The sequence below is a fragment of the Pimephales promelas genome, chromosome 23 (assembly GCF_988280905.1).
Source record: "Pimephales promelas chromosome 23, fPimPro1.hap1.1, whole genome shotgun sequence".
In the NCBI taxonomy this organism is placed as follows: domain Eukaryota; kingdom Metazoa; phylum Chordata; class Actinopteri; order Cypriniformes; family Leuciscidae; genus Pimephales; species Pimephales promelas.
The window spans coordinates 29,419,409-29,436,328 of record NC_142791.1 but is presented as its reverse complement, the minus strand read 5'-3'; the positions used below and the strand labels follow the sequence as shown (position 1 = coordinate 29,436,328).

Sequence of the window (16,920 nt, the reverse complement as noted above, 5' to 3'; positions counted from 1 at the left end):
ACACCTCTTCCAGCAGCAACCTGGCTTTCTCAGAAGGTCTCCCATCCAGGTACTAACCAGGCTCAGCCCTGCTTAGCTTCAGTGGGCAACCAGTCTTGGGCTACAGGGTGATAGAGCTGCTGGCAAAAGCAAATGTTTCAGCAGGATTTCTGTAACTACGGACTAATCTCAGAACTGAAGTGTGGATTACAGCCTCCTCATCTGTCATTGGTCAGTTGGACTGATAGTCCCACCCCAGACTCACGTGATTGGACAGATCAATGTCGCAGAGTTTCACTCTTCAGGACTTTAAACTACCAATGACTCTGAAGATTAAACTAACACAATGGCCCGGTTTCACAGACGAGGTTTAGATTAAGCCAGGATTAGGGCATTTAAGCAGCTTTAATAAACATGCTTTAGAATCAAACATTACTGATGTCATCTCAAGACAACACTGGCACACATTTCAAGAGATGCTTTCAGTTAGAACAGCTCAAACCTGCATTTTAGTCTGGATTAGTTTAAGCCTGGTCTGTGAAACCAGGGGAATACAGGTATGTCATAATTCATCTTTAAATGAGGACATTTTAAACATTGCCTTTCATACTGAGCTGGTGTGATATGATTTCTATGGACATCTGAAGAAAGACAATAATTTCTTGGGTCTGGTTTTCTGAGTGCTGATATTTAGCTGCTCTCTTCAAGCGATGGCATGTTTACCGCATCATGGCTCGATTATTTATGGTCTGACTTATGCAGTTTCTAAAATGACTGGAACTAGTTTGCTTAGAAACGCAATAAACATGACACGCGCGAGCGTCTCCTAGCAACAGAACCTCCATCAAAAGCAATGATTCTCGAAAGCTTTGTTATTAATTTTATTATTGTTGGTGCAGGAACTTCCATCTGAGAAAAGCCCCGGCGTTAGATGAAGCCTGAGTCGGCGGGCGAGGGCTAATACGGCTCTGTTTGCTGAGGAAGACTGTGAGGAAGAGCAGTCTCTGGAGATGAGAGATCGGCACTGACCTCCAGACCCTGCAGCTCAGATCGTTTAACAGGATATTGTGGATCTGAGAGCTGTTTGCTTAATGAGTTCGAGACGCACTCGAGGCCGGCCCACCGGAAGATCCGCATCCCTGACCGAACACGGGTCGCGGCGAGTGCGCGGAAGCGGCGGCAGACGCGAGTGTCAGTGACGAGGTGGAGATCTGAGTCTAGAGATCGAGGGAGACTCGCACCTCATCAAGAAACTGAAGCACGAGGTGTAGATGACGGATGAGCTGTGGATGGAGAGGGAGGAACGGGACACTGCCAGCACACACACACGCACACACACTCTCACACACACACACACACACACACACTCACTGTCTCTCACATACTCTATCTCTATCCCACACACACACGCTCGCTCGCTCTCTCTCACACACACGCTCTCTCTCCCACACACACACTTACTGTCTCTCACATACTCTCTCTATCTCTATCCCACACACACACACACACACGATCACTCTCTCTCTCTCTCACACAAAGCACTTCACTGATGGAACACACTCACATTCTCTCTCCGACACACACACACTCACTCTCTCTTTCTCACACACACACGCACACACACAGCAATTCACTGATGTAACACACACACGACATGTCAGTAACAATCATTTTATTTCATTTTGTATGATTCAGGAATGTGTTCTTTAAAAGCGATCATCCATATATCAGTTTACAAACCATGAATCATGACAAAATATTGAGTGATAGACAGATTTAACACAACCTGATTTATGAACAAACAAACCACCTCGAAATCTAAAAAGAAATAACAATGAAAAGTTTTAACAAGTGTCAGTCAGAGAGAGTGAGTGTTTGTTAGACTGTAAGCTCAGTGCTCGGAGCAATAGCCTCTCACACACACACACACACACACACACACACACACACACACACACACACACACACACACACTCCTCAGATCCTCGGCAGCAGGAAGTCTTCACGGGAGGAATCACAGAAACCTCGTCGTTTTTCTGCTTTACCAATTCGAATCAATGAGTGTGATGCGATGTGTGTGTCTGTAATCTGTCACTTTAAACTCTGAATGAGACTTGAGGACAATATTGCTCATATTAAAGTCCATCTGCAGGAGGACGTGAGTGTAAAGGTCAATGGCTGTTGACAGAATAAATGTTATTCTGAAGAAATGTCAGTGTCAAAGATTCACATTTGTTCTGGTTGAGTCCCGTCATCATCTCTCGGTCTGGAGGCAGACGTTCCCGCTGCGAGTCTTCCTCTGCTCTTCATCTACTCTTGATCACCACGAGGTTCTTCATCATGTCGAAGGAGTTTCCGTCCGGCTGCAGCGTCACGATCTGATCTTCTGTCGACACCTGCAGAAAACCGCTCTCATCCAGACCCAGAACCTCGGCCTCCGGCCCGTCCTCACTCCACAGACGCACACGCGTGCCCCTGAAACACGCACACACACACACGTCAGGCCGCGCACACACACACACACACACACACACAAGTCAGGCCCCTAAAACACACTCACCCGTGCACCCAGCGGCTGTAGTAGAGCGGCAGCAGTGTGTCCGACCCGCGCAGCTGGAAGTCCGAGACGAAGCGCTCCAGCAGTGTGACGGCGCGGGCGATGAGCTGCTCCGGCTCCAGCGGCTCCAGACTGCGGTTCTGCTCCCGGTTCTGCAGACGCACCAGGTCGTTGATGCAGACCGTCGGGTTGCTGTTGGTCACGTTGAAGCCGCAGCCTGAGGGAAACAGGAGAGACGTCAGGCTCGCGCCCTAACCCTAACCCTAACCCTAACCCACTGACGGAGAAGCGCAAACCGTAACCAAGCGAGACGTACCAATCAGAAGCCGGAAGCTCTGACCCGTCAGGCTGGAGTTCACCAGAACCCCGCCCAGCTTCATCAGGTTACTGTAGTAGATGTCATTGGGCCACTTCAACCGCAGGTCCACGTTCTGCACGCGCACACAAACACACACAGAGACATTCACATGAGGAACATCACAGGCACAGCAATATTGAGAAAAATGCTAACTTCCGGCTTGAGGGCGGATGTTGAGTACTTCGGTTCCGGTTGCCGTTGTTTACATCAGTGGACCGGCTATCTAAAGCTTAGCTATCTAAATATATTTGTCTAAAACTATGTTCGTTTGTTATTGTCAAGTCAACCAACACAGTTTTCACTCATATTTGGGTGGAGCCAGGCGCTGCTGCATTGTGAAAAGTAAACGATATTTAAATCTGCTTTTTGTCACCGCACCCAAGCAGTCGCTTTACCGAGTGGAGCGTTGCGTATCCATGACAACTAGAAGGAAGTTTTTAGGCTACTAATTATTTATTATATTATACCCTTTAACCAGGAGAAGCCCCTGGGGTTAGAACAGCGTCTTCTCGACATGATGCGATGATGAAGTATTTGAATGTGTTCTAGACGTCACTTCAAGTTTACAGTTCCGTCTGTGTGCGCAGTTGTTGGGAGCGGCCAATGACCTCTCTACGTCATGATGTAACAGCTAATCGTTTCAAAAACAATTCATTTCATAGACTCAGAGTCGACTCTCACTTTTGAAAGACAATAACTTCATATACGGTGCACTTTCAGATAGAAATCTTTGCAGGATGTTTTCATTCCCTTAGAGCTGTAGTTGCTCCACCCTTTGCTACTATAGCAAGTTCAACTCTTCTGGGAAGGCTTTCCACAAGGTTTAGGAGTGTGTTTATGGGAATTACTCTTTTAGAAGCGCATAAGTGAGGTCCAGCACTGATGTTGGACGAGAAGCTCTCAGTCTCCACTGTTACTCATCCCAAAGCTGTTCTAACCCCCCTCCACCAAACAACCCCACACCATAACCCCCCCTCCACCAAACAACCCCACACCATAACCCCCCTCCACCTGTGCATCCCTGTAACGTCAGTCCCCCTCATCAGAGCGGTGTTTTCAGCGGCTGGACTGAAGCATTTGTTTACACTCGACGCGTCCGCACGAGCATGAAGAAGGTGCACGCGGGAAAAATGAGTATAAACACCTCGTCCGTTTGGGGAGGTGCGTACACAGTCTGCAGAGACTCGCGCTGATCGAGCCAGGTGAAAGTGTAAACAAGGCTTGAGGGTCACCATGCAGGTTGCGGTCGCGACTGACCCCAGATCATGTCATCAACATGCTTATCTTTCTCAACAAAAATCAGAAGACTGGAGCAGAAGTTGTATGAGAGTTATTTTTTATGAAGCTTTAAGTAGCCTAGCCTAATTGATTGTTAGGTAGGCTAATCTCTCTCACCCTTTCGACTCCAGGCCTTGGATAGTTGAGTTAACGTTACATTTGGACAAAACCTGTCAGATATAAATATTATTGTTTTTGGTTAAGTTATTTATTTATTATTTTGGAACAAACGAGGGTCTCATGAGGGCCAACTCGCAGCTGCAGGTTCAGTTGCGTTAGAGAACCGCCGCGCAGATCTTCAAATATTAATGATTAATCTATAGTCGATCGTTAATTCTTCCGACGATCGACTAGGAAAATTTAATCAAATGCCCATCCCTAGTGTGCACCTCGTTTCCAGGCAGTGTGTGTGTGTGTGTGTGTGTGTGTGTGCACACCTCGTATCCGGGCAGTGTGTGTGTGTGTGTGTGTGTGTGTGTGTGTGTGTGTGTGTGTGTGTGTGTGTGTGCACACCTCGTATCCGGGCAGTGTTCTCACAGACTCCACCACAGCGAGGGCCACGAGGTGCTGCAGGAACGGCAGTCTCTGTCCGAGTCGAGAGTTCAGAGGAATCTGCAGGTGGAGAGAGAACATGGCGCAGCCCAGAGGACTCAACCACGCGTTCCCTCCACGGCCTGGACACACACACCATTAATGACTGACACACTCGTTCACATGTTAAACCAGAGTTAACTGCTGTCTGAGAGCTGATGGAAGCTGCTGACCTTTGCCCTGAGTCTGACGCGCTGCTATGGCGATTAACCCTTCCTGTGGCAACTGCGACACCAGTCTGCAGGAGGAATAGAAAACACACACACACACACACACACACTGATCACATTTACTGAAAACATTCAGCCGTTTCACTGGAGAACTCCATGCTTGCTGCACTGTAACTGACCTTTGACCCCTGTTCTATCCCTGCAGCCTATCAAACACCCCCACTAAAGACAACAGCTATACACTTAACCTGCACTGAAACACACTCACACACTCTCATAGACTAATTGCTAAACAGATGATTATTCTCACAGAAGTTCAATAGTCATCCACTCTCAAATGTCAATCAAATCTCTGTCTCAGGAGTGTGTGTGTGTGTGTGTGTGCATACGCGTTTGCAGCATCTCGCCGTTCATCACATCTCTTCTGAGGGTTTCAGCAGCCTGATGAGTGTAAAGTGTTTCTCCAGCGTTACAGGCTTGGGAATCTGGGATCCGTGTGTCATTTAGAGTGAACACATTTACAGAAGAGCTTAAGCTGGCGCTGAAAGCCAATACACACAGACACACACACACACACACACACACACACACACACACACACAGAGCAGCATTCAGATGCAAAGAGAAGCCACTCTGTAATCCAGCTATTCAGCGCAGCACTGCATCATGGGATGCTGCTATCAGAGCCGCAGAGGAACAGTGTTTCAGTGTCCATCACTCCTGTGCTGCAACCACATGCTAATCACACATCAGGAGTGTGTTTTCTCAAAGAGCTTTAATTGAACGAGACGTTCTTGCAAAAAACGAGGAAAAACAGCAAAAAACAGAAACCCGGCGGTCTGAGGCTACACACACCAGCAGAACTACTGAACACACACCAGCAGAACTACTGAACACACACCAGCAGAACTACTGAACACACACCGGCAGAACTACTGAACACACACCAGCAGAACTACTGAACACACACCAGCAGAACTACTGAACACACACCGGCAGAACTACTGAACACACAGCAGCAGAACTACTGAACACACACCGGCAGAACTACTGAACACACACCAGCAGAACTACTGAACACACACCAGCAGAACTACTGAACACACACCGGCAGAACTACTGAACACACACCGGCAGAACTACTGAACACACACCGGCAGAACTACTGAACACACACCGGCAGAACTACTGAACACACAGCAGCAGAACTACTGAACACACACCAGCAGAACTACTGAACACACACCAGCAGAACTACTGAACACACACCAGCAGAACTACTGAACACACACCGGCAGAACTACTGAACACACACCGGCAGAACTACTGAACACACACCGGCAGAACTACTGAACACACACCGGCAGAACTACTGAACACACAGCAGCAGAACTACTGAACACACACCAGCAGAACTACTGAACACACACCAGCAGAACTACTGAACACACACAGCAGCAGAACTACTGAAAACACACAGCAGCAGAACTACTAAACACACAGCAGCAGAACTACTGAACACACACCAGCAGAACTACTGAACACACAGCAGCAGAACTACTGAACACACACCAGCAGAACTACTGAACACACACCAGCAGAACTACTGAACACACACCAGCAGAACTACTGAACACACACCAGCAGAACTACTGAACACACACCGGCAGAACTACTGAACACACACCGGCAGAACTACTGAACACACACCGGCAGAACTACTGAACACACACCGGCAGAACTACTGAACACACAGCAGCAGAACTACTGAACACACACCAGCAGAACTACTGAACACACACCAGCAGAACTACTGAACACACACAGCAGCAGAACTACTGAAAACACACAGCAGCAGAACTACTGAACACACACCAGCAGAACTACTGAACACACACCAGCAGAACTACTGAACACACACCAGCAGAACTACTGAACACACACCGGCAGAACTACTGAACACACACCAGCAGAACTACTGAACACACACCAGCAGAACTACTGAACACACACCGGCAGAACTACTGAACACACACCAGCAGAACTACTGAACACACACCAGCAGAACTACTGAACACACACCGGCAGAACTACTGAACACACACCGGCAGAACTACTGAACACACACCAGCAGAACTACTGAACACACAGCAGCAGAACTACTGAACACACAGCAGCAGAACTACTGAACACACACCAGCAGAACTACTGAACACACACCGGCAGAACTACTGAACACACAGCAGCAGAACTACTGAACACACACCAGCAGAACTACTGAACACACACCGGCAGAACTACTGAACACACACCGGCAGAACTACTGAACACACACAGCAGCAGAACTACTGAACACACACCAGCAGAACTACTGAACACACACCAGCAGAACTACTGAACACACACCAGCAGAACTACTGAACACACACCAGCAGAACTACTGAACACACACCAGCAGAACTACTGAACACACAGCAGCAGAACTACTGAACACACACCAGCAGAACTACTGAACACACAGCAGCAGAACTACTGAACACACACCGGCAGAACTACTGAACACACAGCAGCAGAACTACTGAACACACACCGGCAGAACTACTGAACACACACCGGCAGAACTACTGAACACACACCAGCAGAACTACTGAACACACACCAGCAGAACTACTGAACACACACCGGCAGAACTACTGAACACACAGCAGCAGAACTACTGAACACACACCAGCAGAACTACTGAACACACACCAGCAGAACTACTGAACACACACAGCAGCAGAACTACTGAAAACACACAGCAGCAGAACTACTGAACACACAGCAGCAGAACTACTGAACACACACCAGCAGAACTACTGAACACACACCAGCAGAACTACTGAACACACACCGGCAGAACTACTGAACACACACCAGCAGAACTACTGAACACACACCAGCAGAACTACTGAACACACACCGGCAGAACTACTGAACACACACCAGCAGAACTACTGAACACACACCAGCAGAACTACTGAACACACACCGGCAGAACTACTGAACACACACCGGCAGAACTACTGAACACACACCAGCAGAACTACTGAACACACAGCAGCAGAACTACTGAACACACAGCAGCAGAACTACTGAACACACACCGGCAGAACTACTGAACACACACCGGCAGAACTACTGAACACACAGCAGCAGAACTACTGAACACACACCAGCAGAACTACTGAACACACACCGGCAGAACTACTGAACACACACCAGCAGAACTACTGAACACACACCAGCAGAACTACTGAACACACACCAGCAGAACTACTGAACACACACCAGCAGAACTACTGAACACACACCGGCAGAACTACTGAACACACACCAGCAGAACTACTGAACACACACCAGCAGAACTACTGAACACACACCGGCAGAACTACTGAACACACACCAGCAGAACTACTGAACACACACCAGCAGAACTACTGAACACACACCAGCAGCAGAACTACTGAACACACACCAGCAGAACTACTGAACACACACCAGCAGAACTACTGAACACACAGCAGCAGAACTACTGAACACACACCAGCAGAACTACTGAACACACAGCAGCAGAACTACTGAACACACACCGGCAGAACTACTGAACACACAGCAGCAGAACTACTGAACACACAGCGGCAGAACTACTGAACACACACCAGCAGAACTACTGAACACACACCGGCAGAACTACTGAACACACACCAGCAGAACTACTGAACACACACCAGCAGAACTACTGAACACACAGCAGCAGAACTACTGAACACACAGCAGCAGAACTACTGAACACACACCAGCAGAACTACTGAACACACACCGGCAGAACTACTGAACACACACCGGCAGAACTACTGAACACACACAGCAGCAGAACTACTGAACACACACCAGCAGAACTACTGAACACACACCAGCAGAACTACTGAACACACACCAGCAGAACTACTGAAAACACACCAGCAGAACTCCTGAAAACACACCAGCAGAACTACTGAACACACAGCAGCAGAACTACTGAACACACAGCAGCAGAACTACTGAACACACACCAGCAGAACTACTGAACACACACCGGCAGAACTACTGAACACACACCAGCAGAACTACTGAACACACAGCAGCAGAACTACTGAACACACACCAGCAGAACTACTGAACACACAGCAGCAGAACTACTGAACACACAGCAGCAGAACTACTGAACACACACCAGCAGAACTACTGAACACACACCAGCAGAACTACTGAACACACACCAGCAGAACTACTGAACACACACCAGCAGAACTACTGAACACACACCAGCAGAACTACTGAACACACAGCAGCAGAACTACTGAACACACAGCAGCAGAACTACTGAACACACACCAGCAGAACTACTGAACACACAGCAGCAGAACTACTGAACACACAGCAGCAGAACTACTGAACACACACCAGCAGAACTACTGAACACACACCAGCAGAACTACTGAACACACACAGCAGCAGAACTACTGAACACACACCGGCAGAACTACTGAACACACACCGGCAGAACTACTGAACACACACCGGCAGAACTACTGAACACACACCGGCAGAACTACTGAACACACACCGGCAGAACTACTGAACACACACCGGCAGAACTACTGAACACACACCGGCAGAACTACTGAACACACACCGGCAGAACTACTGAACACACAGCAGCAGAACTACTGAACACACACCGGCAGAACTACTGAACACACACCGGCAGAACTACTGAACACACACCAGCAGAACTACTGAACACACAGCAGCAGAACTACTGAACACACACCAGCAGAACTACTGAACACACACCAGCAGAACTACTGAACACACAGCAGCAGAACTACTGAACACACACAGCAGCAGAACTACTGAACACACAGCAGCAGAACTACTGAACACACAGCAGCAGAACTACTGAACACACACCAGCAGAACCACTGAACACACACCGGCAGAACCACTGAACACACACCGGCAGAACCACTGAACACACACCGGCAGAACTACTGAACACACACCGGCAGAACTACTGAACACACACCGGCAGAACTACTGAACACACACAGCAGCAGAACTACTGAACACACACCAGCAGAACTACTGAACACACAGCAGCAGAACTACTGAACACACACCAGCAGAACTACTGAACACACACCAGCAGAACTACTGAACACACAGCAGCAGAACTACTGAACACACAGCAGCAGAACTACTGAACACACAGCAGCAGAACTACTGAAAACACACAGCAGCAGAACTACTGAACACACAGCAGCAGAACTACTGAACACACACCGGCAGAACTACTGAACACACACCGGCAGAACTACTGAACACACACCGGCAGAACTACTGAACACACACAGCAGCAGAACTACTGAACACACAGCAGCAGAACTACTGAACACACAGCAGCAGAACTACTGAACACACACCAGCAGAACTACTGAAAACACACCAGCAGAACTACTGAACACACACCAGCAGAACTACTGAACACACACCAGCAGAACTACTGAACACACAGCAGCAGAACTACTGAACACACAGCAGCAGAACTACTGAACACACAGCAGCAGAACTACTGAACACACAGCAGCAGAGCTACTGAACACACACCAGCAGAACTACTGAACACACACCAGCAGCAGAACTACTGAACACACACAGCAGCAGAACTACTGAACACACACCAGCAGAACTACTGAACACACACCAGCAGAACTACTGAACACACAGCAGCAGAACTACTGAACACACACCAGCAGAACTACTGAACACACAGCAGCAGAACTACTGAACACACACAGCAGCAGAACTACTGAACACACACCAGCAGAACTACTGAACACACAGCAGCAGAACTACTGAACACACACCAGCAGAACTACTGAACACACACCAGCAGAACTACTGAACACACACCAGCAAAACTACTGAACACACACCAGCAGAACTACTGAACACACACCGGCAGAACTACTGAACACACACCGGCAGAACTACTGAACACACACCGGCAGAACTACTGAACACACACCGGCAGAACTACTGAACACACACAGCAGCAGAACTACTGAACACACAGCAGCAGAACTACTGAACACACAGCAGCAGAACTACTGAACACACACCAGCAGAACTACTGAAAACACACCAGCAGAACTACTGAACACACACCAGCAGAACTACTGAACACACACCAGCAGAACTACTGAACACACAGCAGCAGAACTACTGAACACACAGCAGCAGAACTACTGAACACACAGCAGCAGAACTACTGAACACACAGCAGCAGAGCTACTGAACACACACCAGCAGAACTACTGAACACACACCAGCAGCAGAACTACTGAACACACACAGCAGCAGAACTACTGAACACACACCAGCAGAACTACTGAACACACACCAGCAGAACTACTGAACACACAGCAGCAGAACTACTGAACACACACCAGCAGAACTACTGAACACACACCAGCAGAACTACTGAACACACACAGCAGCAGAACTACTGAACACACAGCAGCAGAACTACTGAACACACACCAGCAGAACTACTGAAAACACACCAGCAGAACTACTGAACACACACCAGCAGAACTACTGAACACACACCAGCAGAACTACTGAACACACAGCAGCAGAACTACTGAACACACAGCAGCAGAACTACTGAACACACAGCAGCAGAACTACTGAACACACAGCAGCAGAGCTACTGAACACACACCAGCAGAACTACTGAACACACACCAGCAGCAGAACTACTGAACACACACAGCAGCAGAACTACTGAACACACACCAGCAGAACTACTGAACACACACCAGCAGAACTACTGAACACACAGCAGCAGAACTACTGAACACACACCAGCAGAACTACTGAACACACACAGCAGCAGAACTACTGAACACACACCAGCAGAACTACTGAACACACACCAGCAGAACTACTGAACACACAGCAGCAGAACTACTGAACACACACCAGCAGAACTACTGAACACACAGCAGCAGAGCTACTGAAAACACACCAGCAGAACTACTGAACACACACAGCAGCACAACTACTGAACACACAGCAGCAGAACTACTGAACACACAGCAGCAGAACTACTGAACACACACCAGCAGAGCTACTGAACACACACCAGCAGAACTACTGAACACACACCAGCAGAACTACTGAACACACACCAGCAGCAGAACTACTGAACACACACCAGCAGAACTACTGAACACACACCAGCAGAGCTACTGAACACACACCAGCAGAACTACTGAACACACACAGCAGCAGAACTACTGAACACACACCAGCAGAACTACTGAACACACACAGCAGCAGAACTACTGAACACACACCAGCAGAACTACTGAAAACACACCGGCAGAACTACTGAACACACACCGGCAGAACTACTGAACACACACCGGCAGAACTACTGAACACACACCGGCAGAACTACTGAACACACACCGGCAGAACTACTGAACACACACCAGCAGAACTACTGAACACACAGCGGCAGAACTACTGAACACACACCAGCAGAACTACTGAACACACACCAGCAGAACTACTGAACACACACCAGCAAAACTACTGAACACACACCTGCAGAACTACTGAACACACACCAGCAAAACTACTGAACACACACCAGCAGAACTACTGAACACACACCGGCAGAACTACTGAACACACACCAGCAGAGCTACTGAACACACACCAGCAAAACTACTGAACACACACCAGCAGAACTACTGAACACATACCAGCAAAACTACTGAACACACACCAGCAGAACTACTGAACACACAGCAGCAGAACTACTGAACACACACCAGCAGAACTACTGAACACACACCAGCAAAACTACTGAACACACAGCAGCAGAACTACTGAACACACACCAGCAGAACTACTGAACACACACCTGCAGAACTACTGAACACACACCGGCAGAACTACTGAACACACACCAGCAGAACTACTGAACACACACCAGCAGAACTACTGAACACACACCAGCAGAACTACTGAACACACACCAGCAGAACTACTGAACACACACCAGCAGAACTACTGAACACACACCAGCAGAACTACTGAACACACACCAGCAGAACTACTGAACACACACCAGCAGAACTACTGAACACACACCAGCAGAACTACTGAACACACACCAGCAGAACTACTGAACACACAGCAGCAGAACTACTGAACACACACCAGCAGAACTACTGAACACACACCAGCAGAACTACTGAACACACACCAGCAGAACTACTGAACACACACCAGCAGAACTACTGAACACACAGCAGCAGAACTACTGAACACACACCAGCAGAACTACTGAACACACACCGGCAGAACTACTGAACACACACCGGCAGAGCTACTGAACACACACCAGCAAAACTACTGAACACACACCAGCAGAACTACTGAACACACAGCGGCAGAACTACTGAACACACACCAGCAGAACTACTGAACACACACCAGCAGAACTACTGAACACACACCAGCAGAACTACTGAACACACACCTGCAGAACTACTGAACACACACCAGCAAAACTACTGAACACACACCAGCAGAACTACTGAACACACACCGGCAGAGCTACTGAACACACACCAGCAAAACTACTGAACACACACCAGCAGAACTACTGAACACACAGCAGCAGAGCTACTGAACACACACCAGCAGAACTACTGAACACACACCAGCAGAACTACTGAACACACACCAGCAGAACTACTGAACACACACCAGCAGAACTACTGAACACACACCAGCAGAACTACTGAACACACACCAGCAGAACTACTGAACACACACCGGCAGAACTACTGAACACACACCGGCAGAACTACTGAACACACACCGGCAGAACTACTGAACACACACCGGCAGAACTACTGAACACACAGCAGCAGAACTACTGAACACACACCAGCAGAACTACTGAACACACACCAGCAGAACTACTGAACACACACAGCAGCAGAACTACTGAAAACACACAGCAGCAGAACTACTGAACACACACCAGCAGAACTACTGAACACACAGCAGCAGAACTACTGAACACACACCAGCAGAACTACTGAACACACACCAGCAGAACTACTGAACACACACCAGCAGAACTACTGAACACACACCAGCAGAACTACTGAACACACACCGGCAGAACTACTGAACACACACCGGCAGAACTACTGAACACACACCGGCAGAACTACTGAACACACACCGGCAGAACTACTGAACACACAGCAGCAGAACTACTGAACACACACCAGCAGAACTACTGAACACACACCAGCAGAACTACTGAACACACACAGCAGCAGAACTACTGAAAACACACAGCAGCAGAACTACTGAACACACAGCAGCAGAACTACTGAACACACACCAGCAGAACTACTGAACACACACCAGCAGAACTACTGAACACACACCGGCAGAACTACTGAACACACACAGCAGCAGAACTACTGAACACACAGCAGCAGAACTACTGAACACACAGCAGCAGAACTACTGAACACACACCAGCAGAACTACTGAAAACACACCAGCAGAACTACTGAACACACACCAGCAGAACTACTGAACACACACCAGCAGAACTACTGAACACACAGCAGCAGAACTACTGAACACACAGCAGCAGAACTACTGAACACACAGCAGCAGAACTACTGAACACACAGCAGCAGAGCTACTGAACACACACCAGCAGAACTACTGAACACACACCAGCAGCAGAACTACTGAACACACACAGCAGCAGAACTACTGAACACACACCAGCAGAACTACTGAACACACACCAGCAGAACTACTGAACACACAGCAGCAGAACTACTGAACACACACCAGCAGAACTACTGAACACACACCAGCAGAACTACTGAACACACACAGCAGCAGAACTACTGAACACACAGCAGCAGAACTACTGAACACACACCAGCAGAACTACTGAAAACACACCAGCAGAACTACTGAACACACACCAGCAGAACTACTGAACACACACCAGCAGAACTACTGAACACACAGCAGCAGAACTACTGAACACACAGCAGCAGAACTACTGAACACACAGCAGCAGAACTACTGAACACACAGCAGCAGAGCTACTGAACACACACCAGCAGAACTACTGAACACACACCAGCAGCAGAACTACTGAACACACACAGCAGCAGAACTACTGAACACACACCAGCAGAACTACTGAACACACACCAGCAGAACTACTGAACACACAGCAGCAGAACTACTGAACACACACCAGCAGAACTACTGAACACACACAGCAGCAGAACTACTGAACACACACCAGCAGAACTACTGAACACACACCAGCAGAACTACTGAACACACAGCAGCAGAACTACTGAACACACACCAGCAGAACTACTGAACACACAGCAGCAGAGCTACTGAAAACACACCAGCAGAACTACTGAACACACACAGCAGCACAACTACTGAACACACAGCAGCAGAACTACTGAACACACAGCAGCAGAACTACTGAACACACACCAGCAGAGCTACTGAACACACACCAGCAGAACTACTGAACACACACCAGCAGAACTACTGAACACACACCAGCAGCAGAACTACTGAACACACACCAGCAGAACTACTGAACACACACCAGCAGAGCTACTGAACACACACCAGCAGAACTACTGAACACACACAGCAGCAGAACTACTGAACACACACCAGCAGAACTACTGAACACACACAGCAGCAGAACTACTGAACACACACCAGCAGAACTACTGAAAACACACCGGCAGAACTACTGAACACACACCGGCAGAACTACTGAACACACACCGGCAGAACTACTGAACACACACCGGCAGAACTACTGAACACACACCGGCAGAACTACTGAACACACACCAGCAGAACTACTGAACACACAGCGGCAGAACTACTGAACACACACAGCAGCAGAACTACTGAACACACACCAGCAGAACTACTGAACACACACCAGCAGAACTACTGAACACACAGCAGCAGAACTACTGAACACACACCAGCAGAACTACTGAACACACACCAGCAGAACTACTGAACACACACAGCAGCAGAACTACTGAACACACAGCAGCAGAACTACTGAACACACACCAGCAGAACTACTGAAAACACACCAGCAGAACTACTGAACACACACCAGCAGAACTACTGAACACACACCAGCAGAACTACTGAACACACAGCAGCAGAACTACTGAACACACAGCAGCAGAACTACTGAACACACAGCAGCAGAACTACTGAACACACAGCAGCAGAGCTACTGAACACACACCAGCAGAACTACTGAACACACACCAGCAGCAGAACTACTGAACACACACAGCAGCAGAACTACTGAACACACACCAGCAGAACTACTGAACACACACCAGCAGAACTACTGAACACACAGCAGCAGAACTACTGAACACACACCAGCAGAACTACTGAACACACACAGCAGCAGAACTACTGAACACACACCAGCAGAACTACTGAACACACACCAGCAGAACTACTGAACACACAGCAGCAGAACTACTGAACACACACCAGCAGAACTACTGAACACACAGCAGCAGAGCTACTGAAAACACACCAGCAGAACTACTGAACACACACAGCAGCACAACTACTGAACACACAGCAGCAGAACTACTGAACACACAGCAGCAGAACTACTGAACACACACCAGCAGAGCTACTGAACACACACCAGCAGAACTACTGAACACACACCAGCAGAACTACTGAACACACACCAGCAGCAGAACTACTGAACACACACCAGCAGAACTACTGAACACACACCAGCA

At 48.3% G+C, this 16,920-nt stretch overlaps 1 protein-coding gene across 2 annotated transcripts in view; it reads right to left on the bottom strand.

Moving 5' to 3' along the window:
* Nucleotides 1–1,636: 1,636 nt before the first annotated feature.
* hlcs (holocarboxylase synthetase (biotin-(proprionyl-CoA-carboxylase (ATP-hydrolysing)) ligase)) overlaps nt 1,637–16,920 on the bottom strand; it is a 42,729-nt gene continuing 27,445 nt past the window's right edge. For both annotated transcript variants that reach the window (XM_039670310.2, XM_089126549.1), the window contains 5 exons: nt 4,937–5,001; nt 4,686–4,846; nt 2,853–2,967; nt 2,540–2,753; nt 1,637–2,454 (listed from right to left, as the gene is read on the bottom strand). In XM_039670310.2, coding sequence (XP_039526244.2) covers nt 2,286–2,454; nt 2,540–2,753; nt 2,853–2,967; nt 4,686–4,846; nt 4,937–5,001 — 724 coding nt within the window. In that variant the 3' untranslated portion in view covers nt 1,637–2,285. The remainder of the gene's footprint in view (nt 2,455–2,539; nt 2,754–2,852; nt 2,968–4,685; nt 4,847–4,936; nt 5,002–16,920) is intronic.